The sequence below is a fragment of the Erithacus rubecula genome, assembly GCF_903797595.1.
Source record: "Erithacus rubecula genome assembly, chromosome: 3".
Taxonomy (NCBI): Eukaryota; Metazoa; Chordata; class Aves; order Passeriformes; family Muscicapidae; genus Erithacus; species Erithacus rubecula.
Window position 1 is genome coordinate 88338439 of NC_136689.1, and position 27647 is coordinate 88366085.

At 37.4% G+C, this 27647-nt stretch overlaps 1 protein-coding gene and 1 long non-coding RNA gene across 3 annotated transcripts in view; both read left to right on the forward strand.

The window, feature by feature from the left end:
• The window catches only part of CTNNAL1 (catenin alpha like 1), a 56899-nt gene that overhangs the window by 23992 nt on the left and 5260 nt on the right, over positions 1-27647 (forward strand). For both annotated transcript variants that reach the window (XM_079301068.1, XM_079301067.1), the window contains exons 3-12: positions 3027-3214; positions 7911-8030; positions 10192-10281; positions 10590-10760; positions 11777-11977; positions 13814-13900; positions 16939-17097; positions 18468-18560; positions 18874-19024; positions 24999-25036. In XM_079301068.1, coding sequence (XP_079157194.1) covers positions 3027-3214; positions 7911-8030; positions 10192-10281; positions 10590-10760; positions 11777-11977; positions 13814-13900; positions 16939-17097; positions 18468-18560; positions 18874-19024; positions 24999-25036 — 1298 coding nt within the window. The remainder of the gene's footprint in view (positions 1-3026; positions 3215-7910; positions 8031-10191; positions 10282-10589; positions 10761-11776; positions 11978-13813; positions 13901-16938; positions 17098-18467; positions 18561-18873; positions 19025-24998; positions 25037-27647) is intronic.
• Positions 19380-21891, forward strand: LOC306799694. The gene is made up of 2 exons (XR_013773667.1): positions 19380-19618; positions 21407-21891. It is a non-coding gene; the product is annotated as an uncharacterized lncRNA (long non-coding RNA).

Sequence of the window (27647 nt, forward strand, 5' to 3'; positions counted from 1 at the left end):
GGATCAGTCTGGCTGGCTCTCCATACATGCCCACTAGGGGGATAGATGTAGAGCACAGAAAGCTCTGCCACGGCCTTGTCTTCTTGGGGCAGAATAAATTTCCCCCTTAAAGCTCTCCCCTTATGTCACTGGCTCCATTATGTCAGCTGAGCTGCTGAGGAACCCAGAAGTGGACATAGTGCTCCATGTGCTACCTCACAAGTGCCAGAAGGAAGGGAAGAATCATTCCTGTCTTCCAGGTGCAGCTGCCGTTCTTGCTGACTCCAACTCTTTGTTGGTCCCCCCTGTCTTTCCCCACAAAGATCCCTGGCTGACATCTGATCTCAACATGTAGGGCTGAGTGGTGTTACCCTGAGCCAGATGTGGTATTTACTGTCCTTGTTGGACTTCACAGATTTTCTATCAGATCATTTTTTTTCAGCTTGCTCCTCTGTCTATTATCCCTGCCCTCTGCAGTATCAGACACTCACCCACTTTGGTGTTGTTCACACACCTGCTGAACATGCTGGGTCATCATCCAGGGAATAGTTTTGATGACTCCTGTCAACCCCAGAGAAACACTGCTGGAAGTTGACTGCCCAGTGAACTTTGTGCCTTTTATCACATCCCCAAGCCCAACAGTCAGGTTCATTTTCTACCCATCTTTTTGTTCCCTTAGTCCATATCCCTTGATGAGTAATAAGGAAACTATGGGGGAAAATGACAGGGGCCATGCTGGAGCTGAGATGCACAGCATTCATTACTTTCTTATTTTTTAAAAACAGTGTCATCTCATCGTAGAAGGCAGTCAGATCAATAAGGGACTATCACCCTGGCAGGTCTGTGCTGATTGCCTTTTTCTTTCAAGATTATTTTAGTGGTAATCCTGGAGACTGATGTGAGGCTGACTAGCCCACTGTTGCCTGAATTTTTCTTGTTAACCTTCTTTGAGATGGATATGACAGTTGTCTTTCTATCATTGGCAATATCACCCAATTATCATAATCTCCCAGTCATGCTAGGAGAATTACAGACACTGAACTGTCTTTGACATGCTTAGATGTGTTTTATGGACTGATGCACACCCAGCTGGTTATAGCTTCCTTAGCTCCAGCTCTTTACCCCAATAGCTCTTGTACCCCACAGCTTACTCTCAGGGCTTTATTCCTGTTCCTGTAGTTGCAGATCTATAGGCAGAGAAGGAAGTTTTTGTTCTGTCTTGAGTTTCTATGGCTATCTGGAGCTTTTGACAGGCAGGTGTTTCAGTGTTCTCTGATCACTCTGTGTGTGACTAGCTGCTTCACCTTCATCCTCAATAAGGTGAATCCCATAGCATAAGAAATGGGGTAATGGTGTGCATCCTTTCTTATTAACAAAATAACTTCTCATCTGTTGTAATTGTTCTCTGTGTGTTTCTACAGCATTTTGTGTTGTCACAGATATGATGAGGCCAAAGAAATAGATTAATCTGCTGACAAAGGTGAACAAGTAGAGACTGGTGTGAGGTGAAATGAATTGAACTGTGGAGAAGGCAATAGTCCATGTTTTACTGTCAAATGATCTCTTGACTGGAGACTTGTCCTACAGCTTCACTGGGAGTGCCCATCTGGCTGCCCCCCACTCTTTGAACTGTAGCTGTACTTTTATAATTCCTCTTGCTTCTAATCCATTTTCAGGTACTTCAGCTGTGGAACTCACTGTCTCAGACTGTACTCTAGTATGGGATATTGGAGTGACTCTCTGATTATTTGTAGCATGCCTTTTGTGACCTGGCCTGGTCCCAGCAAATGTACTGGAAGTTCCTTTCCATACTGCAGTACTATTTCAGCTTCTTAAGAACCCAAGGGATTACAATTATCAGAGGAGAGAAGCACTATGAAATGTGGAGCTCTGTGGGTTGAAGGACTGTCAGGCCTTCCTTCTTCTATAGTGTATGGTATTTCTGGAGTACCAGAATAATGCAAGTTCTTCAAATGGGAGCACTGGCTTTATCAGGCTTTTGGAGTATTTTGCCTGCTTAGGTGTTGAGGTTTTGAAGATGAGTCATAGGGAATTTTATTAAATATCCTAGATTTTATCTTTAAGGATGATCTATAGGTCAGTTGTAGGTTGATCATCTTGTGTTGCATGCTAGCAAAAATCATGTCTCAGAACTTGCCTGATCTCAGTCTCCCAGCACCCCTTCTCTGGTTACAGCAAATTGCTTTGTCTTTCATGCATTGCACTACTATCTAGGGTACTCCAGAACATGAAATTGGACAGGGTCTGTGTTTCTTTCTCAGATAAGGAAATCCATTAGCTGCAGTGAATGTAGGGTTTTTACCTGCATAAAAAATAAAACTGGTCAATTCAGCCCATTTAACTGCTTAACTAAATGCACATTGAATAAAATATAGTGATGAACCAAAAATCAGCACTTCTTTGCCTTTCTCCCTTTCCTGTCTGACAGTGCTCTGTGTAGTGGCCCTCCTTGGAATGTAAAGCGCAGTAGTCTCTCACTATAATGCTTCCATCCTCTAAGTTGCAAAGTTACTGTTTGGAATCTCTTTATTATTCATGCCTGGAGACTTCTGGAGACAGGAATAGGAAATCCATAAATTATGGGGATGCTAATTGAAATTTGGAAAGTGGAGGGCAATTTGTAGTTCTTTCTTCCTTGCTATATCCCACTCTTTCTGTGGATTGATGCTGCAAGTGTGGACATTGGTTTGACTTTTGCTATTAGAATCAGAAAAATGCCTCCCATTAATGTTTTCTCCCTCCACACTCCCTAATTCCTCTCATCACTCTCATTCTCAAATAGCTGTAGATTACTGTAAGAAAATTAGTGTATGTTACAGATGGAAAATAAGGTAGCAGTGAATTGTAATACACACTTAAATATGGAGAGGGTGCCACCAACAGTCGGTTGAAGGAAATGAAGCGAAATAGAGAGTTGTAGGTAGCTCTGAGATTGTCTTATCCTCAAAGGTAAAAGTTAAGAATGCTTAATAGCCAAGTAAATTTCTTCTAAGTATGGAAAGTCACTTTTTTTTTTTTCCTTCTAGGTGAAACAATTGCACAGCTTACAGATGTGGCAAGCTTGGATCATCCAGAATCTGATAGCCACATAACAATCTTTACAGACAAAACGGGTGTGGTAAAAGCTGCAAGGTTGTTGCTTTCTTCTGTCACAAAGGTGCTGGTGTTGGCAGACAGAATTGTTATTAAGCAAATTATAACTTCCAGGAACAAGGTATTGTAGCTTTTTTTCTGTTTTGTTTAACTGATACCTGCAAAAGAGTGGTGGTAAATGTGATGTTGTCATTGTCTCTCTGGAGGAATTATAAAATAAAGAGATAAAAAGGAATGTCTTACACATATTTACTTACCAGGTATTTGAAAGGGATTGGCTCTGAGTCAGTAGGATTAAAATAACGATTTTTAGTGATTCTGCATTTTATGTCACCCACATTGCTTTATTCACTTATTATGCTGGAAAAGATGCTGTGTTACTGCTTGTTGAACTTTAAATTTGCTGTGAAGTGAAAAGTGTGTCTGTTGATAAAATGGTCAATAAATCTACTTGCTAATGACAGGATGTTTGTACTCTCAGGATCAAGACAAGGAGAATATTATGGCATCTAAGCAAAAAGCTGTGAGGAATGCACATAAAAGTCTGTGCCAGAAAAGTGAGGTTTACAGAGGTTTACAGATTAAAAGGGTTTTGTGCAGTTTAACTTAGGTCTTGAAACTTAGGATGAAACTACTTGGTTGGTTTAAATAATGTATGAAGGCCCATTTAACCTCAAATTTAATCTATTTCATGCAGTGCAGACTTCACTGTCTTGCCTGTAGGGTATTCTTCCATTTTTTTTCTTCACAATTTGCTAAAACAAAAATAGAAAAATCCTATGTTTGAAAAATGAGAACCTGATAAGGCCTGAGTTTTTCCATTAATTTTGAGCTTGTAATCCAGAGCAGTGCTCCTCTTTCCACTTTTGACTCCTCATGCTGTCTCAATTCCTTTGTCCCAGTTTACTTTCCAGACCTGTTGGTCTCTATTTTGCAGCACCTAGATCCAAGACACTCAGTTCAACCCAGAATTCCCAACCAGTGAAATTAACTGCTTCTCTCTGGCTTTAGACTTGGCAGCACAGATCTGCTCTCTTTGTGCTCATTTCTTCTCTCAGTGGTTGATTCAGTTGGCAGCAGTTTTAGCAATATCAGTTTGCTGAAGTTCCTTTTAGCTTTGGTCTTTTTTTTGCTCTGAAGACCAGAATGGTGCATTTATTATCTTTTGCTGCTTTTCTGCTGTTGTCTGCAGCCATGCAGTGATCCTAATTAATTTACCTTTCCAAAAGTGGTGGGTTTAGGCTATGAAGCAATTATGCAAATGCACATATCATGAAAGGATAAGGAGGGAATATATCCTTTCAGGAGCAGGCTAAGTTTCTGATAATTTTAAACATACATGAAAATGTTGTCATATATACACTGATGTGAATATAGTAAGCATACGTGCACCATTTAATTTTGAAAGCATTTCAGGCAATCTCATAGTCCAGAGTAACTGTGCCTCTGACTGCCATAGGCATAGAATTGTAAGATATTCTGAGTTGGAAGGGACCCAAGTCCAGCTCCTGACCCTGCCCTGAACATGCCCAAGAATCACCTCATGTGCCTGAGAGCACTGTCCAAACACTTCCTGAGCTCTGTCAGGCTTGGTACTGTGACCATTTCCCTGGGAAGCCTGTTCCAGTGCCCAATCACCTTCTGGATGAAGAGCCTTTTCCTAATATCCAATCTAAACCTCCCCAGATAAGACTTCAGGCCATTCCCTTCAATCCTGTTACAGAGAAGAGATCAGTGCCTGTGCCTCCTCTTCCTCTCACCAGGAAGTTTTAACTCCACCCAGTCCCCTCTTCTCCAGGCTGAACAGACCAAGTGACTTCAACTCCTCCTCATCCAGTTTCCTCTCAAGGCCCTTCACCTTCATAGCCCTCCTTTGGACACTCTCCATGGCTTTATATCCTTCTTATATTGTGTCACCTACAACTGCCCCAGCACTGGAGGTGAGGCTGCCCCAGCTCAGAGCAGAGCAGGACAATCCCCTCCCTTGGCCAGCCGGCAGTGCTGTGCCTGATGCTCCCCAGGACACTGCTAGTCTTTGTTATCTTCTGGGTTTTACTGCATTCTCCTTTCTGTGCATAGTGCATGTGTTTGGGAAAGCCTGCTTTTGTCTGTGGTACCAGTAGAGCAGTTTGTATCTTTAAGACCAGATTAAATAAACGATGGTGTCTTAGACAGGCCTAGTATTTATATATGCCCTAATTTTTATAAAGTACAGTCTGGAAAAGTGTGTCAGATAATGCTGTGCTGGATAGCAAAGAGGTTCTTCTGTAGGAGACATTGCAGTAGAGGGATAATATGGGCAGGAATCTAAGAAGTACACACAAATACTCTGAGGCACTGTAGTATAATATGGCAAAGAGGATAGAAATGAAGAAAAAGCATCATCAGTACTGCCAACTGGAGAGGATTCTGGCTTCTTGAAATGCGTCACTGTTCCAGATCATCTCAGATCCATTTTTATCTTAGAGACTGAATGCCTAGTGTTAAACTTCTGTTGCCTTTTTTTTTCCCCTCTCTATTTCTGAATATCTTTATTTCATTGTCATCATCTTCCTCATGTGAATAAAGAGTTAATCAAGGGCAAATGGTAGAAAAACAGATGAGTGGTTGGACATCTAATCCCTCAGACAAACAAAGTGATTTAGATCTTCCAGAATGGTCATCTGTTCTGGAATCCAGCCTCTAGCTGATGATCCCCAGTGATCCTGTTCCTGCTTCCACATTCTCTGCACCCTGTATGCTGTCCTTGTGTTCTTGGATTGCATACATTTTCTTCTATATATGCCCACATCTTTCCTACCTTTCCTAACTACAAAATCAGTTTCATTGTCCCGCAGACTTAGTCACTGCATCAGTGAGCTTAAGGTTTTGCTCCACTCCCTGTCACCAGTCAGGTTAGGGGAGCCTGAACAATGAGCAGGGAAGTGACAGACAGTGGGGGAGTTGCTGCCCTGTTCATTTTAGATCAAAATATGGATGTGCCCAGAAGTGATGTCAGCCCATGAATACTGTCTGCAAGGCGACATTCATCCTGCAGCAGCAGCTGTGCAATACCTAGTGCTAATTTAGATGTTAATAAGAGCTTAAAGACGTAGGGTTTTTTTACGTTTTTTAACCTTTTAATTAAAAAATGTATGTCTTCATTACTATCCGCATGTTGCTTGTTTAAAGTTTTAAAATTAAAAATTATGGATCACACTTATTTTGCATTGTATCAGCATCTTGAATAAGTGTTAGACAAATTTAGAGCTGTCTATACAGTCCTTCAGAATGTCAACTCTGCCTGGGATGTCTAGAATTATTCAATGCAATGGAAATACATGTGAAATTTTTATTTGACAGGGAATTTATCATGGGAGAAACACGAAAAACTTTAACAGTTGTTTGTAACCACAGTCATGCTCACAAAGTACTACATTCACTTAAACCTAGAATGGTTGAGCATTATTAATATTTCTTTTTATCTATTCTTAGAAGAGGAAGTTGGACCTTAGCTTGTATGTTTTACTCTTTTATCCACATTTGCTTTTCTACATTCTCACTTTCCCAGTCCTGTGGTTCTCTCCTTCTTCCATCTCTCATGGAAGTCCTTCGCACTCCAGCCTTTCTCACAGCATCAGCACTCCAATCAGGAAAACTCCTTGTTTCTGCAGCCTTTGTGGAACTGGCTGCCCAGCATAATATACAGATTTCTGCAGTCTAATATTGCTTGATAAAGCAGTGAATTCCACAGCAGTCACAGGATTTAGTGGAACATTTGCTTAGGTTACAACTGAGATTGGGCGGCTGCTGCACAAATAAATGTTTGCCTCTAGGAGAGTTTGCCAAGGTTATAGAGAAATGGGAGTTTGTCAATCAGGTGTGTACACTGCTTTTGTAGTTGTGGGGAAGATATTTTGGCATAGAAAAGGAAAATCAGTTGAAGTTTCTTCCTTTCAAGTACAGTGTGTTAAATTTTCATGCAGTGTCTTATCTCCAGTCTGAAAGACAATACAGAACTGCTTTGAGTGTTTTCCCTTCTGAAGACATTTAGGGTTTGAAAAACCACTTGCAGATTAGCAAGTATGTCTAACCTGAAAAAAGCAGATGTTAATTTCTATTATAGTCCATAATGTAGTGACTTCACAGGATACCTTCAGTAATCAGTAATTTATAAGCTCTGTGATAGTCTTTGCTGAATGTTTAAAAGAATGCTGATTTTACATACTTTAATGTATCTTGAGTAAGAGCTTGATACAACTTGAGTATATTTAGTTCTTTGTTTTATATGCAACTAATAAAAATCTCCAGAGTTAGAGTAGGTTGTTATGGAAAGTATAAAACTATGTATTCACTTATTTCTAACTTTTTTGTTCAGTTTTGTTGAATTCTCTTGCTTTGTTTTTTTTAACATAGAGAGCCACTGAAACACATGTCTATGCAACTGTGATCGTAGACTGTAAAAGTTAGGCAGCTGAAAGGGAGAGTTACAATACAGGGATATAACACAGGGATCTAATTTGCACTTGTTACTGTCATGTTAAATTTAAAGACACATTTTTTTCCTGGATCTGGAAGCTGAATCCATTAATACTGTTGTTCTTAATACCATGAGGAACAAGGAAAATGATTTTGAGGGCTGACAACACTTTGAATGAAGCATGATAATTAACCTACATTTGATTTCTGGATGTTGAGTTATTAATGCTTAAAAAGTAACAAAATACATACATTTTGCACAACTTATAAGTGTCTGGAAATAGTAGTACTCCTAATTCAATGATAATGTTTTTTGTTCAACATCTCAATAATCTACAGTGTTTTCTCTTATCTTGCAGGTTCTTGCAACAATGGAACAACTAGAAAAAGTCAGTAGTTTCCAGGAGTTTGTACAAATATTCAGCCAGTTTGGAAATGAAATGGTGGAGTTTGCCCATTTAACTGGAGACAGGCAAAATGTAAGTATTAGTGAAAGATTGTGAGAGATGGTGCATGATGTCATCTTCATCTTATTATCAAGAAGGTGTGGGTTCTTCTGGGATGATAAAAGAAAACAAAACAAGTGCTGTTGTCCTGTCTCTGGAGCCTGCCCTCTCCTTCTTCCACCCAAAACATCTTTTGATTTTAAAGCTCAGCCCGAGAAAATGTGGCTGCACTGTTTGCCCTGCATATCTTCCAGAACCCTGGGTGTGTGTTAGTTGCATTGTCTTTTGGCTTCAGTCACTGTCTTTTGGCTCATTACTCTGGTGGAGTTAGTCTGTTGTTACTTGACAGAAGTATTTGATGTTTGCATGTAGGATTTCATTATTTTAGAAAACTCCAAACAGATTCTAATAAAGCATCTGCTTGGGTGGCTTGATGGTTTGTTTGTTGTTATTATTATTATTATTATTCATTCTGGAATATTTTTCTAGGTTTAGATCAAAACCTTATGTTAAGGCAATGAGTTTTCTCACATGCAGTTGCTTTTTCAAAGCCTTTCATTTGTACCAGAAGCTTTTTTCCCACTACTTCCAAATTTAAGTTAGTTGTAAATTTAAGGGTTTGGTGAGGCTTAAGACTTCTGCTCTGAGCTCTAGTTGCTTTCCCTTGATAATCCAGTCCTCTGTTCAGAACCAAACCAGGGTTTGATATGAATATACAGAGTCCTTAATATCCAGCAAAATTCAGAATTCAGTTTGTATAAACAAATTTGCCAACGTCATCTGTTTCCTTTTGCTGTTGGTGTGTGCATGCTTAGTGTCAAAGAACCAGGACTGGGAAAGCTACTTAAAATTAAGGGAAATACCTGCTTAGAAGTGAACCCTTTTTTCTCCCCTGAAGTTTTTTTTCCCTGAAGCAGTTGTTCCTTTGGGAGGAAAACATGCATTATTACAAAGTTGTAGTCTTTTCAGTTATGTTGGATTTTCAATGTCAGAAGTGATGATCTGCATTCCTCTCCTTGCCTCCTTGACTCTTTTGGAAAGAGTCCTGCATTACCACTTCTTCAATTGTTTCAGGACTTTCTTGAGATGCTCAGCTTACAATGTGTAGACTGCTTTGTGGCACTGCTAGCTTTATGGGGTGGAAACATCCCTCATAGTATTTTTAAGTGTGCCATAAATTCTTGGGTGCTATCAGATTTATCAGAATGTAATGTCAGAATTTCAGAAATTAACCATTTTCTTGTTTGGTTGTTTTGTTGGTTTGGTTTTTAATGTGATTTTGATCTTAAAGATTTTCTGTAGTTGCTAAATATAAACATTATAAAAATGTCAAAAGAGACTGCTGCTGTGATTTATCTGGGTGTTTTTGTTAATCTAGAGTATATTAGGATTAATTAATTATCTCCTGTAAACCTTCAGCCATTCCGTTTCCTGTTTGACTCTCAGGTAGCACTCAGCTGTCTGTGAGCAATGAGAAGATCATAGTTATAACTTTTTAAGTTCTTCCCCTTGCTAGACCCTCTTGTTTGTTGAGAATTCATGTCTTGCCCTCTTCCCTCACATCCTGGTTTAGAGTCTAAACTCTTCTGTATTGATGAACTTTGCTGGGGGTATAGTTCAATTTTGCAGGTGTATCCGTCTTTATCTGGAAAGTCTTAAAGTTTCTGTACTCAGAACAGAGAAATACCAAGGAATTGCTTTTTCAGCCTATTAAGACTTTTTTTATTACTGGCATGTAGCAAATATAACACTCAAGTAGAAAAAAAGATTTAGTTTACATTTCCTCCACTGCAGTGCAATAAAAGCAGTTGTTCTCTGTCTCTACCTTACCCTCCCCTTCATTTCAGAAAATACTTCTTGTCAGCTATTTTTTTCACCTAATTTTTCTGTTTCATGAATAATGCTTTATGATCAAGGTGTCAAAATTAGCAAGTTTATGTAACATGCTCTGTATCTTGGAGATCCTCTTTCTTTGAAATCTGAATTCAATAGAGCCAATATATGGCTCTATAAATGCATAAATTAAATTCTGTCTGAAAAGTAAGTTGTAGATCATGCGTTAGGCAGAAATTAGAATGCTTTCTCACAAACCATTCACCTGCAAGAGTTTCCTTTTTTCCAGTCTCACAAGCAATTAATATTTAGATACTGTGTAATATTTGGCTTTGTTTTTTTCTTTCTTTTTGGCATTTAGGATTTGAAGGATGAGAAGAAAAAGGCTAGAATGGCAGCATCTAGGGCTGTTCTTGAGAAGTGCACTATGATGCTCCTGACTGCTTCAAAGGTGAGTGAGTTTGTGCACCCTTACACAGCTTGGGTAAATCACAAAGCATGGCATCTGCCTGGAGAGCTGACTCTCCTCTCTCAGCCTCACTTGAGATTTCATGCTAAAGAAGGGTTTAAGTGTAAAGAATGAGGAAAGAAAATCTTTATATTCTGAGTAATGGTGTGAATTTGACTTAACAGCAGTTTAACAGAAAGAATGCACCATTTTTAAAACACATTCTTTAGACTTGCCTTAGCAGGAAGTATTGATTTCAATATACAGCATGTGTACTTTCTCATAATAGTTGCTCTACTTTCTTTAAAAAGACTTGTCTGAGGCATCCAGACTGTGAATCTGCTCGTATTAACAAAGATGGAGTTTTTCATCGGATGAGACTAGCTTTGGAACAGGTAATAGAAATTGTAACTGACTCTAGGCCAAATGGAGAAAATGAAGTGGCCCCCATCAGCATATATTCTGGCATCAAAGAATTCAAGGTAAGAGTAGACATAATACTGTTTTTTACAGCCAATAAAGTACCTCTTAACTAGGATGTTGGAGAAGAAGGTGGTTTTAGGTTTAAGATCATGAAACTGCATCTCTTCAGCAGCGTTGACTTAAATTACTGTCCCAAAGTGTTAAAGAATCTGTCAAGAGGTGCCTATAATTTAGTAGTCATTGCCAAAATACACCTCTCTGAATCAGTATGCATTCAGAGCTCTGATATTTTGTTGAGGTGATTCATTGACATTGAATAAACTGAAGCATCAGGATCTGATCAGACCTTCATTAATAGTTGTTGTTTTAGAATTCTTGCTTTGTGTTAGTGTTTTTAAAACTGCACACAGAAATATTCATATGAACATTTAAAAGAGCAAACTGTCATTCAAAAGAAATGTTCTGAATTGAAATTGTAGCCTGTAGCTCAGTGGACTTTTTTCCTCATAAAGGCTTTTCTAAATTTCTTATTCTATTAAGAACAGTTAATGAGCAACCATGGCTTACTGCTTTTGAACCTGTCACTTTGATTCAATTTATTTGTTTATCCATTTCCCCTCTTTAAATTTCAACTGAAGTTTTTTGAGAGCGCCCCAAAGTATTCAATTTTCTACATACACATTTTTAGAAAACTACTCAAAATGGATTACATGGATGTGGAAAGATCAAACAAAATCTATTTAATTTAATTTGAATTTAAGAACATATTTAATTTCTGAAACTTACTGAACTTGGGAACTTTTTTTTGACAGCAGTAGAACGATGATGTATTTGCTGTTATTCCTTGTAAGGGGCTAGTAAACTGCAGATTGTATTATCACTTTTAAAAAACATCCCAAACCTAAAACTGCAGGTCTGGACACAAGCAAATTGTTGGATTACTTTGAAAATAAGGGAATAATTTTAGAAGGCACTAAGTAGATAAATAACATGTAAAATAATGGATCTACTTTCTGCATTTGCGTCACAACTAAGTCACGTAAATTCTGAAGGAAATGATGTGCTTCATTTTCAGAATAAGGTGGAAGGTCTCCGTGAGAATCTTTATTTTCTCTCAAAAGAGAACCTTTCAACAATGCTGGAAGTTATCCTGGAACATACAGAAGACTTCACAGATTCTGCCTATACCAGTCATGAGCACAGAGAACACATTTTGGAGCTGTCTAAACAGGCTAAAATGGAACTAGAGCAGCTGGTTTCAGTGTGGATGCAAGCTGTAAGAGCTTTTTAGCAAAGTAAATCTTTTCACCTCTACTTTGAAAAGAATTTTGAATGCAGTCTTTCTTCTAGGAAGAGAGAACTGAGTGTATTCCTCACAGTGGGAGCTGATCAAGGAAGCCATAGTTTGTTCTGATCTTCTGCAGCTTCCATATGTTCTCTCCTCCCCCTACCCCAATGGTATTGCTTCATTGATTCTTTGATGGCTAAATTAGGCTACTGATGGTAGTAGACTAATTTTAATGAAGTTGAGTGGAAACAAGGCAGTGAACAGAAGTATCATTGCACAGTCTTAAAGAGTTAAGTCCTTTGATGGAGTTCAGAGATTTCAATTGCCTTTATCCCATAGCAGTGATCACAGTTTTCTTTCTTGTTTTTAGTGGACTATTGGAAAGAGTTAAAACTATTGGAAAGGGAAACAGTATAAAAAATTGACTGTGTTTTTCATATTATGGAAAGAGAAGAGAAACAATAAGGCTATTTTTGTTTTTCCTTTTTTACATGGTTTAAATGATGGTAGCTTTTAGAGAAGAAGCATGTTAAGCCTGCCTCTGTCATTTGTCTTACTTGTATCTTCTGTCATTTTGAAGAACATGTAAAAGGGGAAGCAGAGATGGAAAATGCAGCTTCTGGTTTTGATGCTGACTTGCTTTCAGTCTTGATCCTGGGGATATGTATAGCACAGTCTTATCAACACTGAAATATGACAGATGTGTCCTGGTATAGGATATTTACTCAACTGATATTTACTCAACTCTTATTTCTTAAGAGAAAGCATTTTTGTTCCTTTTTCCTCTTTGAATCAGGTACTGCAGTCAGGTCTTTTTAATGCAGTAGTGTAGTTTGAAGTACATATAAATCTTACTGATAATACAGAATATTGTTGTGACAAACAAGACACATATAGAATATTAATTGCATAGACTCCCTTTAACTACAGGAGCTAAACCTGTGTTCAGCTTGGTGTTGGTGGTTAGCCCTGGTAGGCAGCTGTGCAAACACTGCTCAGCAATAACTGAATACCACGTTGTCAGCAGTGTTTTTATCAGACATCTGAAGCAGCAGCATGCCAGGTTTATAAGGAAATTAATTCTAGACCAGTCAAAACCAGGACACTTGCTTATTTCTAAGCTCTGTTACTGGTGGAAAGTGATCACATCTTAAGTATTTTACAGACTACATTTCAAGAGATGGAAATGAAAGCCTAGTACAAGATTATGCATATATATGATCTGTGAAAATACTTGGGCATGCACATGTGTGCTTATGCATTAAGTATTTTCATTAATAAATAACCCAGCCTGATTGTGACTAAAGACGCAGTAGGAGATAAAATAGTAACAGCTCATTGAGGTGGATTTTTGGTTTCAGCTCAACAGCTTCATTGCAAGGTGAATTAAAGTTGAATTTTTTTCATTCACTATAGAATGTTTGGTATAACATTTTAGGTACCATTTTATTTTAAAAGGGTTTTTATATTAAAAAAAAAGCCTTAAACACTTGTTTTACTTTAGGATGGTCAGGTAGAAGATTTCTGGCAGATGTCTAGGAAACCATTTTCCTGAAAAAAGCTCAGTGAGGTTTAGAAATAAATTCCTGTTGAACACAAGCAGTCAATCAGATTGCATCACTATTGGTTTTAGATTTAATTTGGTGATAAATGTTTCTATAAAATAAATTTTTGACTAGAATATGCACAGGCTGCACAAGTGAAATAAATTCATCTAGAAAGAAAAGGCTGTCTTCTAAAGCTTCTTGAGCTAATGACATATGAAGGTGGGGTTTGCTGGGTTTTTCGTGTAATGTCTTGTTGGTTTCTTTCTTTGGTTTGCAGCAAAACCAAAAGACAAAGGATCTCATGGAAGACTTGGAAGTAGCCATTTTAAAAACATGCCAGTGCATGAATGAACTTAAAAGAGAGGTAAGTGCAGCTTAAGCAAGAAAAGGTGAATAAAAATTCGAATTTCTTACTTTTTATACATGAGGTTGTTAAATGGGATCCTGTACCCAAGAAGACTGTTGTCTGTTATAGACAAGAGTAACCAAATCAGAATTATATCATGGAGCTAGCTACATATCTTTGTCCTTAGTGATTAGAAATCTGTTGGCTGCACAGGCTCATTGCTCACCCACAAAAAAAGTTTTTGGAAGTAAGTACTATGTATGTAATCATTATTTTAAATGTAAAGGCAAAGAACCCTTGGGGATGTATACATCACTGTTTGTAAATACATTTTCTTCTAGAGTATGCCTAAATTAATAAATTACATTTGCAGTTTATTTGTACTTAGCCTGTCCTACTTATTTCCTTAGAAGAAATATGTTATGACAGTGCCTTATACTCAAGAGGTTTTTTTTCCTCAGCAGTTGGCAGCTGTATGTGTGTCTGTAGTAAATCATTATTCTTTTGCTAAGTGCAAGTATGCTGTGGTCAGCTTGCATACACACATGGAATAGCTGCCTCATTTGGTACATGGGATGGACTGCACTTGCTGCTCAGGGTCTTCAACCTTTCTTTCAAGGATAGCATTGCTGCCTTGTCTGTTCAACAGAATTGAAGGAAATAAAGAATCTGGTTTCTGGCATCTTCCTAAATATTTGCATGTCATTCAGCTATCTTTTCAACTGCTTCAAATTGCTGTTCTTTTAACCAGATTGAGAAATTAAGATTAAGAACTGTGAGTTTCAACACAGAGCAGTGCAAAGATATTAGAAGTGTGGTCAACTTGCTTAGGCTGAGCTGTCAGCTACTCTAACTAGGAAACCTCAGCTGCTGAAAAAAATCTTTCTCCCCTTTTTTACCATAGGCAAAATGAGAAATTTTGTCTTCTGGACTATAGTTCCTGCCACTGTCCTGAAGGTTTGAACAGTACTTTCAGTCTGTTTCAGTTCAGTTGCACTTCTGCTGTCAGGCAGAGTGTTGGGCTCCAGAAAGTGGAGGATACATAGTTTTTGCACTGGGATTATGTGCTGCTTTGTAATTTAGTCACCATTATAGAGGAAATGGGTAGCAGAGCTTTTCCAAAGTGGCATTCTCTTTGGAATGTGTGCACTTCACAGTGCTTTAACTGGGAGATTATCCTTTTTGAGTAACATTGCCTCCCATGCTGAATGAGGTGGAAGAGTTCACAGTCAAATTAGGATGTGACTGTTTAATTACATAGATCATAAAGCCACAGGTGGCTGGAATATGTTGTGTGAAAGAAAGGATTTGTGCTCTTAGAAGTAAGTTTAGAGAATTTTATAATTTTTATTGTTCTCTGTGTAGTGATTGAATTGATCCCAGAGTGGCCATGCTTACATGACTGAAGTCTGTCCTATCAGCCTGACTTGGGGTGCTGCAGTGCATTAGTCAGCAACCAGGATTTCTACTGGTTAAATTCAAATGTCGTGACTCTAATTAAAATGGTTTTGAGAGCCTGAGTGGCTGAGAACAAAAGCCAGCCTTGTTAAAGTAGTTCTCACCTGTCTCTGTCTTTTTATGGAAGAAACAGAATTTATATTCCTTTCTTGGGGTTATTTTACTGCTCAGGATCAGAGACAGCATTAAGTAGAAGTATATTTCTATTTTGGATCAGGGTGAACATAATCTCTAAGGAAAAAGGTGATCTCTGTGTAGTCTAGATATAAATGAGAATTGCTAGTTCTACTCCAGCATTACAAGCCTTTCAGATACCCTTTCTTCAGAGCTGACTTCATTTCTGGGATTAGTGATTTTACTAATTTGTAATGCCATGTGAGCAATGATACATAAATAGTTTATAACAGGTTGTCATAGCTGGTTTTTCCCCCTCAAAAAACAATTGCAGCAGGTTTTGAGGCAATAATTCAGTTGTTTTATCTTTTGTGAAATTAAAAAAAAAAAAAAAAAACAACAAAAAACCACTTAATTCTGGATGCACAGGAAGTACTGCCAGAGGAAAGGTATAAAAATGGAGTCCAGTGAATTAAAAACCCCAACATACCATTCCAGTAAACTCTTCTCTATGAAGTGAGTTCCAAGCTCACTGCATTCATAAGAGCTGGAAAAATACTTTCTCTTGAACACCAAGTTTGTTCTGTACTCAGTGTAGTCTAGCAAAATGAGTGCAGTATTGCAAGACTCTCAGTAGTCCTATGAGCATACTCTGCTGTCTCTAGAGGGGTTGCTGTTTTGGTTTTACCTATGTTCTTAACATGGGGCTGATTGAAGGCCACAGGTAACCTAGTGACTAGTTACTAGAGCTAGCAGCAGCTGTCACTGGTAGCTGTCATCAAGCAGAGTCCTTCACAGCACAGTTTCTGAGTGTCTGGATTTAGGGCTGTGTTTAAATCAGAAGCTTCTCCTTGCTTGGGAGTGCAGGCAGATTGATTGAGACATCTTCAAGATGCATCTCCTTGTAGAAAAGGTACTTTATACTTTCCTAAGGTTGTGTCACAAGCTGATTATATTCAAGCTTTTCTTTGTGTCACTGATAATTCTAATTCCTAATATATTATAAATTCAGTTTTATGTGGCTCCAGTCTGATTCACACAATTCAATGTGTGTTCTTTCAGAGAAGTGGAATGACCATTGTGCTTTGCTTATGCTGAACTTGGTGACCCACAGATTAATGCACCTAATTTTTCCCCATCTGTAACACAGTCAGAAAGCAGCAGTGTTAAAACTTGATGGCCTCATTTTACCCAGCTTTTTTTTTTTTTTTCCTCATATGTGGTTGTGGAGTTGGTTTTTTCTTGGGTTTTTTTTTGTGGGGGGAGTTTTTTGGCTTTTTTAATTGCAGTGGATTTTATCTTTGAATAGTAATTGAAGAAATAAAACTCCTGATAATAAGCAAGCTGTATATCAGCTTTCGTGGCAGTAAATATTTTGCTTCTTGAAAAATTAATCTGTCTCTTAAGCTTGTTTGACTTGGTACTAGATGGATATTTTTTTTTCTGTTCCATGTTTATCTCTCCTTCTTTTAATGCTCTTCAAGGTCCACAGTGCAGCAACATCTCTGGCAGCAGATCTTCTAAAATACCATACAGATCATATGGTTCTCAAAGCATTAAAAATCACAGGAGTAGAAGGAAATCTTGAAGCTGTAGCAGAATATACTTGCAAGCTATCAGAGCAGAAAGAACAGCTTGTTGAGGTGAGTTCACAGCTGCTTTCATTGAAAATGAATGGGTAGATTTGCATTGATCTATTCCTTAGGAAAGCTTTGATCTGTGTTCTTGTAATTTATTTTTTTATTGCAAGTGTTGTAAAAGGAATTTATATTTGTGCCCAGTTCTCCTCATGGATCTAGACTCAATCTGTATGTAGACATTTGGCCTAAAATACTAATAAAAAAGTACATTTCTAGATCCAAGAGGAAATGATGACCCCTTTCTTTCAAGCAGCAGACATCCAGCAATAGCTGAATCCAGGTATACAAGAATGCTGGAGATACCCAGTTAAGTTTCTTAATGGAGTGAATTTGATTCTTTTGAAGATCAGTCAAGAGGGCCACTGAAAATCTTCCTGCTTTGTGAAAAGCAGTGTGTGGAGGGAATGTCAGCCACGTCTACCTTGTTGCTGTCTCTCTCACAGCCCAGCAGAGGTACCTCTGCTAGCAGGTGACATACAGATATAGATCACTTTGATCTGAAATACAGTGATGCCAGCAGCTGTACTTGCATGGTATCCAATGTTCATTTCTAAAAAATTACATACACAGGGCTTGAGGATTGCTCCCAGACTATGAATATACAGAAGCAACACACTTGAACTTCCAGGACTGGCAGAAGAATGCTTTGAATTTTTAATTTCAACTTTAATGTCCCCTTGATCTCTGGCTATTTAACATTCTAGTGAGACACTTAATTTTTTTTTTCAGGCATAACCAGGAGGTTAAATAGCATGTGAGTGAGACCTTACAGCATGTCTATGATGGACAGTGCAATAAGTTTCATATGTGCTGTCTCTTTCTTAAAAATTCTTTTTGATCTGAAAACTTCCATGTTCCTTCTCAACCCAAAGCTGACTCTCAATCTTCCTAAAAAAACAAGATGAAGGAAATAGTATTTCTTCCCTAAACTAATTTTACACTGGTTTGCTCAAAGATAATTCAGTCCCCTGGATGTTGAAAGCCTAAATTTTCCACATGGTCGCTTATTGCTGAATAAGCCTATTCTGCTAAAGTTATTTATCCTACATTTTTTCCAAGTTCTATATCTGTGTGTTTACTTTTAGTTTTATTCAGTTATAAATATGTGAAATTCTTTTTGGTTTACTTTAATTTAGTTATTAAGACTTCCTTTTCTGTGCTTTTCCACACTTTTCAAGTCAGGATTTAGCCTCATTTTTATTGTTAATTCTGCCTGAGAAACTTCCAGCATCCAGTGTAGTCCCCAGTAAATATTTAAAAGGACAATCAATAACTTTGTGTTTGTTTGTACACTTACGTACACCTTTTCTCACTATTAATAAATGCACATATTTTACAATTATTTTCATGGTTTTTTTTTTTTAATAATTCAGATGTGTCGCTTATTGAGGCATGTTTCTGGAACTGAGCCTCTTGAGATTACTTGCATACATGCAGAAGATACCTTTCAGGTCACAGGCCCACAGGTATGTTCCACTTTTAACTGGCCTCTTCTACTACACATAAGTCAATAAAAATTACTTGTGTGAATTTTTAGGAGACTTAATGTTTACCTATTCAAAGCATTCGTTTCTAAGAAGGAATTTTGCTCTAATTCTGGGTGGTACCTAAAGGAACGCACAAGAAAGATCATCAAGCCTGCAAATGTCAGATGAATACACTACAAAGATGTAATAGTAGCAGTTTAATTTTGTGTTTTGCCTGGGGAGGCATTTGTGAATTCATGTGGAACACTATGTACTAGGATTTGCAGTAGCAAATGCTTTGTTCTTTGTCCAGATAATTTCTGCTGCAGAAACCCTGGCACTACATCCGTCTAGCAAGATTGCAAAAGAAAATCTTGAGGTGTTCTGTGAGGCCTGGGAGTCTCAACTGAGTGACATGTCTTTGTTGTTAAGAGAAATCAACGATGTGTTTGAAGGAAGAAGAGGTAAGAAGGCTGCATAGAAATAGAAAAATGTAACTTCAAATCTAAGAATTTTAAGTGTGATTTAAGAAATTCTGGTTTCTTAAGAGTGGAGTGCAGTAAACAGTTGCATATCCTGTGGGATCTAGGTAGTAATAGAAAAATATATTTGGTTTGTATAGATGTCAAATCAGGCTGCTTATGGGATTTTTTCAAATAAAAGCAACCCAATATTTAGAGGCCGGATTTATGTAAGATTAGCTGTGTTCAATTTTCTTCACTGGGATTAGTTCTAGCAAAATCAAGTGGAACTGTTGAAAGGTCACAAAAGTGTTCGACACAGCTCTTTGCCAGCAGTGTCCAAATACAAGGGCCCTCGTTTTATCTAGAAGATATCAATTTATAACAGTCAAGATACAACTTGAATTGTGACATGTTTAATTAATGTCCTGTACTTGTGGAAAATACATATATACATATATATTCTATACTGTCAGCTTGCCTTGTATTCACTTCATAATGTAGTGAATGTAGTTATTTGATTTTTAAACTGCTGTCCTTTCTCCTGGATGGAATTTCTGACGACTCTGCACAATCTTGGGATATTTTCTCTGGTTGGTAAGTTTATTGGTATTTGTACAACATGTAGAAGAAAACCTTGGAATCTTAAGGAAAAAAAAATCTGTGTCTACTTTTAGCATAGGGTAATTTACCTTTAAAAATGGAAGGCATTTTTGTTTTCATTTTTATACCACATAATTTTCTTTCAGATTATGTCTTTAGTGTAGCCTGTCATACTTCTTAGAGCTGTGTGTTTGTTTCAGTCTTTAAGGTATAATTGCATACAGATAGAATGTAATATATAATAATACTGAATGTCTTGTATTTTTAAGAAAATTGCTCAGGTTCAAAAGCTTAGATTTAGCTAAACACAGGCACTTATTTTTTTGTATACAGGATACAGAAAAAGTAAATCAGGTTAGATAACACTTTATCAATGATATAATACTTCATCTTGCTACTGAGATCTCACTCTCAGACTTTATTTTGTAGTTTAACTTTCTCTTCTTGATTTTTTTTTTTTTTTTTTTTTTTTTTTTTTTTTTTTTTTTTTTTTTTTTTTTTTTGTGTAAGCAGTTTTTTACTGCCAGCATTTTGAGCACAGTAGCAGCCAATCATGGAGTGAATATCTGAAATTGTTGCTGCTAGTTGGTGAATGAGTGCATGCCTGAGCTTCAAGGCTTATAAAAAGGAAACATTTAAATTCTGAGTGGATTTGTAATAATTGTGTGTACTGCAGGTTACTGGCAGTTTGAGACTTTGGAGAAAAACATGATTGTTATTCTGGCTGCTCTTCCACCTTGGTCTGGAATACCACATAAATATATGCAGCAATCAGAGAGCTTTTATGGGTCTTTTAACTTCCAGTAGATTTTTTGTTTGTTTTAGGAGCCAGGGTCACACTCACATTCCTTAAAGAGAACATTTTATAAAATTAAACTTAAATTATGATATTATGCTATTGTTAATGTGTTAAAATAAATTCGAAATCTTTAGGGCTGGTCATGCAGCATCTGATTTTTTTTCAATTCATACAATGGTTTAGCAAGGTTAAATGATAACCTTTTTATATATATATGTGCACATGTGCATATGTATATATATAGATATTACAGTATTTAAGAATAATAGGATGAGAATCATGCAGCCACAGCAAAGCATATCCTTGGCTCTCCTAACAAATTGTTCTTGATATCTGATGCCCAGCTTCCTCTGTAGTTCTTGGGGCTGCTGATGGAAGATGACACATTTTCCATAAGTGGTATTTTCCACTTTCTTTAAAGCATCATTTCACAAGGTCAACCCAATGTCCTTGCTTGAAGGAGGGAAAGGAGGATGGGTAGGTGTTGCTGTGCAGGTTGGAGGCCATCATGAGTGATGCAGTGAAGACTTCTCTTGTTTGGCATAACCACACAAGTGTGTTCTTGTTAGTGTCTCTCATTTCCTCAGTCTTTCTTTCAGCATAAAGTGTTCTGATACCAGCACCACTGGTAAGACACTAAGCATGGCTTGTGTTCTCTCTGTGGCCTTGGGTGCATTAGATCTTGTAGTGCCAAAACACTTAAGAAATCTCCATTTTCCTTGTCACATGGCCCAGCCTAGTAAGAGACTTTCCTCTGAATCTGGATTGTTTCACAGTAGCCACTAATTATGTCCTTAGAAGTAGTTTGGTCTCTTATATTCACCTGTCTTCTACAAAGTTTTCCTCTGTATTGTGGGCTAATCTGGTTTTGTTTGTTTTCTCTTGTTGGACTTCAGAGTGACTCTTGTCACTAAAAAAAAAAAGAAAAAAAAAAGGGGGAGCTGAAAAATCTCACCCAAATACCCCTACCTTTTGTCTATCAGAAAATACTCTGAAGTTACTTTGCCACTTCCAACATTTTTCTTCTCTGAGAAAACACAACTGGTGATCCAGTAAATAAATGAAACTAACATATTTACTTGCTAAGATTATAAGAGTGGCATTCACAAAACTTTTGCCTCCAAACACAATGGCATTTCACAATATTTGATAAGACTTTATTCCTCTCATAATTCATGATACTTGTCTTAATGTTGAGGTTGGTAAAAATGTCTTTATTTTACAGACTAAAATGTATCAAGTGCTTTATTCATAGTAAAATTGTGACTATATGTAACAAGAGATAGAATTACAGTAAGAGGTATATTTTTTTTTCTCCTCAGTTTAAAATCTTGTATTTTTGTACTACCAATGTAAATGTTTAGCTTTGTTAGAGTGGTCAGAATACAGCTTAAGATGCAAGAATTGAATGGTGACTAAATGTGCTGGACACATCAAATAAAAGAAGCATTTTTCTGATTACACTAGATTCACATTGTTTATGCTGATTTCTTTGTTTCTACGAGCAATTGCATCGCTCCTTATCCAGTGCATTTTTAATAACATAAAATGAGGTATTTTTCATGCTGAGGTACCAAATGCACATGGGAGGAGCTGGATTTAGCTTGAAAGTGAAGCACTATTTTACACAATTTTAATGAAATGATACACCAGAACATGCCCAAATTGAAAAGGGTTTCTGTAGGGGAGCAGGATTCACAGGCAGGGCAGAGTTGGGGAGGCTGGTGAGCACCCTGCATCCCTCATTACAATATTTTTGGAAATATTCCTGTGCTGTGCAGAACTGTATAGCAGGGTAGAGTTGTCCTTTTCCTCAGTCCTAAGCCACTATTTAATCCAGTGGTGAGGAGGCCTGTTCTCCACAATGTTGGTGTGTCCAGGCTGGGATGAGGAGGGTGACAGGCTCCTCAAGAGAGTGACTCCTGCCAGGCATGGGAAGTTTGATTCTGCCCACAGTGGGATTGTTTTGTTCATTTCCATTTGATTAACTCTGAGTCTCTTGCACTTTGAGATGAACCACCTGACATAAGTACCTTTCATCAATCCAAGCTGCTGGATGTCAGCCAGTCTCTTTTTTCTAATGCTTTGGTTTGAACATGGTGGAGAAGAATGTAAATAAATAATCCTCTGATTTGCTCCCTTGTAACTTGGGTCAGAAGTGAGAGAATGGTTTCTGAGGATAACACACTTTCCTGCCCTCCTCTCTTGTTTTGCCCACTTGATTTGAGAGGAGTTGAAGGACCATGAGGTTTGTGAAGTGCTGTAGGTGATGAATGGGTGATACAGATCAGAATTTCAGAATTAGGAAGCTCAAATTTTAGAAAGAAGAGTGAAGCAGGCATGCTGCTATACTCTCAGAGATGAAGTAACATCAAAAGTGGGAGTGAAAAATTGAAATAGGGGTATTGTGGAAGGAAAAACATGATTGGAACTAATAGAAAGCAAGAAATTGGAAGACAGAGAGAATGAAATAATGAAAATTAATTTTAAGTGAGAAAAGGAAGGATAAACATGTTTAAGAAAACACATTAGGAAAAGCAAAGGCAGAGTCAAATAAAAAAAGACCATCCTGGAGTGAAGAAAGCCTAGCAAATGTCTGACACACAAATTAAGGAAATTAAATACCTAAAAAAATGTATATTCTGTTAATGTAATAAAAGTTTTGTGATTACACTGATGGAATTAAGTATTTCCTGATTAAGTAGGATTATCTCCAACCTGAGCTGATCTTCTCTTTTGAAAGGTCTGGTGTCTGTGGGTCTGGTGAAGTGCATTTTTGTGTGTGAACTTTGTGGCATTCAGGATTTTTTAAAATGTTCCAAGAAATAAATAGTTTTTAATAAGTAGATCTATCATGTTTTTGAATATGGTGAGCAACTAAACCTTGCTAAGCCAAATAATGGGAATTACTAGAAGAGCAAAGGCAGGGTTTTTTTTCTTATTTCTGTTTGCTACCACTTTCTGTTTGGTTTCCATAATTCTGAATGCCTGCCTTGTGTGTGCAAGTACTGTGTCGTTACAGTGAGCATTTCTATTCTATTTGTTATGTCAAAGATTTTTGTGTTTGAACTTTTTAACAAGGCACAACAAGTTTTTACATAGCTCCAAGGAGATCTTTTATGCTGCAGCATTTAAAATTGCAGGTTCACTTTTGTTCTTGGTATGTCATACATGCATTCTTACATGCCCTTTAGCTGATGTTTTGATGTATAGGATATTGTAAATGACTTCTCATAATTTGTATTGGTCTTTAGGGAGAAATCTTGCTTGGATACGTGTTTGGGCAATTAATATCCAAATAACTGCATTCTGATAAAAAAGGCACTTGTGCCCTGTTAGCTCCTTCATCTTTTGCAAAACTGCACAGGGAAGGAAAAGGTGATCTTAGAAAGGAAGGTTCCATTTTTTGATTTTTCAAGAGGATTGAGAGACACTTGTTGGCATCCTAAAATTCTAGGAGTCATTTGCTCAGACCCAGAGATTATGATCTTCCTGTTCTGTCAGGAGATAAAGGGCATGCTTTCAAAAAATCCTGAATGCACAAAAGAACTGTATTCTGAGGACTCAGAATGAAATTGCTCTAGGAGCTGATACAGGAGGAGGAATTAGCAATTGCAGAGGGGTTTGTTGCTTGTCCTTTGCTACAATGCATCCTCTCTGTGTAAACCTGTACTGACATCCATTGCAGTAGCCTTTGGGTTTTAGTTGCTGGGGTGGGGTTTTTTAAATTTTTTTCTGAGTTTTTTGGTCATACCAATTTTTTACTATTTCTTAAGGTTTTTTCTCATTTTAATTTGGTTTAGCAGACTTTCCTAAGTCTATTGTAATAAATGCAAGACCTTATAGACTATTATGTCTTTTATTAATTGAAACTCTAATCCTACGTTGTTAGCCCAGGTGCTGTTTCTTATTGAAAATAAAGTCTTCTTAGCAACTTTCAGGTAACACCCAAAAATAATTTTTTCTTTCTTAATTTGTTTTGCTCAGACTTGCAATCTTGTAGGCCTCTGGCAAAACAAGAAACAATTCAATAAGTGTGTAAAATGCTGTAGAACTTCCTTCTTTATAAAATACAGCACACCTGGGATACATACTGTACAGTACAACATGAGAGTTTTATTTGCATTACTTAGGAAAACCTGCCTAGGTGTTTCTCACTAGTGGCACTGTCTAGTCCAAATTTCAGACTATTCAGCCCATGCTAAGAAAAGCCACACATGGAGCTACAATTTTATGTTCTGTTTTTTGCAACAAAAACGAATGCATGTAGCTAGTCATTGGAGAGAGTTGCTTTATTTCCTTGTGGAATACATGCAGGGGACTAGAAATATTACTGAGGGAAATGTTCAGAGAAGCTTTCTTAATTGTCAGTTGCTAAAATCTGAGCAGTACGGAGCACTTGGCCTGTCTCTGAAAGCATGAGACAGAGGATCTGCAGTATTCAGAGAGGAGGAATTACAGGTAAGTAATTTGCTTTTATAGTACTGCAATTTAAGGAAGGATAAAGTAAGGCATTTGATCCACTGATTAAAATCTGCATACAAATTTTGGTATAAACCTGTGTGTTCTTCATAGGAGAGAAGCGTGTCTACCTATCACTGCCCAGACCAGGGGTAAGTTGCTTTTGGGTTTGTTGTGTTTACTTCACATCTGCTGTTCTCTGTTTGACTTCTTTCCCTGTCACAACTTGTTGGGGACATAACAATATCTTGGTAACATGCATCCTGACTGCATGGCTGACAGTAAAATACCAAAGTTTGTCAGTTTATTAAATGAATCATAAACAGGCTGAAGACGAATGTAACTAGTTATGTAATGTGCTTTAAACACTTTGACTGTAAATAAACTTTAATTCCTGTTCGTTAATTTTTACCACATACTCTACTGTCATGCAATATAATAAAAAAGTGCATTGTTGCTATTGAAACAGTAGGAATATGCTGCAATATACTGAAAGCTAAAATAAAAAATAAATCATACTACCAAGACTTAATATTGTAGCTAGCCTGAGTTAACCTGTTTGGAACAAGGGGGCATGTTTGAGCCTGTTGTAGCCTCTTTAAAGAATGGGTTCTTGTTTCCTTCTTTGATCTTAAGTGTGTTTAATGTAGAGAAAAAAGTTACACCAAATACCCAGTTTTTACGTGTGAGGTATTGAATATCCTTAGCTGATTATAACTGATATTACACTGTTTCTGATAGTGTCTGTATGTTAGGTTTAGGAAACCTCCTAAACCTAGTGTCATGTAATCAGTCATTTGATTCACTTGCTATGAACTGAATCTTTCAGTGGGTAGAAAAAAAGAAAAATGGTCTCAAAAGGTACAGTAAGCTCTTCCTTGTTTTTCTCTCCTTGCTTTCTTTCCTTCAACTGTACTGTTGAGGAATATGAGTTTGAAATGGTCTTCTATCTCCATGCCTTCTGTTGTGCAATTCTACAGCTTCAAACACAACTTCAGAACCCTTAATGAAAAGAGAAAAGCTTTATATATAAAATCTTCATTTAAAAAGTTTTATAAATCCAATCTGCAGATTTAAATAGATTATGTTAGGCTGTATGAGCATGGGTGAATTTCACAGTTATGAAACTAAATTTTGAAACTTTGACCAGTTTGACTGAGATACATAGCTTGTGGACTTCATAATTTAGAGATTAAATGCTTGAAGTTGGAGTCCCACTTATGGATTCATATATTTTTGAAAATACTTTAATAAAAAAATTGTGGTCAGCATTTAAACAGTTCTGCTGTTTGAAAGGTTGCTGCCTTCTTTTTTTAATTTTGCATTTTGGAGAGTTGCACAGTTTGAAAGTAGATAGGAAATGTGGATTGCATCCACAGGACACCAGAGTTTTTTCACAGAGTAATTTATGTGCCTAGCTGATGGTCTGAGCCTTGGAACTGCCTCTCTCTCTGGTGCTGTTCCTCTCAGCAGAGCCTCTCCTCCCTGTACTGCCGCCACAGATATGCTGTGCCTGCCTGACACCCACGCTGTCCCTGCACAGAGGCCACCCTGTTCCTGCCAATCTAATTAGATCACATATTTTGTTACATCTGTTAAATTGCCACTGTGCTGTTTGCTGATAATGAGTGGCACCCTAGACCATGCTGTGGATGAGGACCAGAGCAGCAATGATTCACATGTGTACTTTAATGCGTATTTTTCCTCTATAGTTTAAAGTGTTGAATCATGTTTTAAAGGCAAGAATAATGTATCTGCTGATCTGACTTTTAACAATAGTACTATTCAAATAATACAAGTGAACAGAGTGGAGAAAACTGCAGAAACATTCTGAGCTTTCTTAAGTTATTTGACTGATTTGTTGTAATCAGCACTGGTTTTCTTGAATACCCTTAACTCTGCAGCTTAAATATTTGCCATACCTTCTAGACCAAAGTTTGTGTTGACAAACAAATCTATTTTGGTTTGTCTTCCTTTCTTCTTTTAAGACACTACCTTAAAAATAGCATTCCTGAAATTGCATTTCTAATGTGCAGTATAGTCAAATCACAATTAGGAGTATCAGTCCTTTGTGCTAAATGTTTTGATATGAGATCAGTATTTCTAATAAGTAGGCAGATTTTGCAGTGTCTAATCTGGGCAGACATTCATAAGATTCAGAATATTTAAACATTTTTGGATGGGAAAAGAGAAATGGCAGAAAGCTAAAATGAGCACCAAATTGCACTAGGAACTTCAGTATGAGTACTTTTGTTCAGACTCTTGAAGTGAGAAATGGAGGTGGCACCTGAATCTCATTTCTGATGCTGTTCACAATGAACAGTGTTGTTTCTTGTTTATTTTTTACCCTCAGGTATTCCTGAGTCTAATTTGCCCAGGTACTCCCACTAATGAATAGCAGCAGGTTTTTTCAGTTTTTCAGAATCTCAGACAAGGCTCTCAGTTGGGCACTGAGATTATCCACCTTCCTCCTGTGCCTCACACCTCTCCAAATTATGACATCAACTTTGTATTATTCCTCTGCAGTCCAGTGATTTCTGAATGTGGACTGTGCCTCCCACGCCTGGTGGTTTTGCTGTCTTTGCACAGTGACAGCACCTACACACTAAATTAAAGCTAAGAACAAATATTTATGAAATAAATAATGACTGCCTAAGTGTGCCATGCAGTTGGCAAGCACAGCCTTAGCAGGTAGTCCACTCACATCAGTATCACTAATTATTGTTTAATATGCACTAATATTTGTCTTGCAGCCAGACTGAT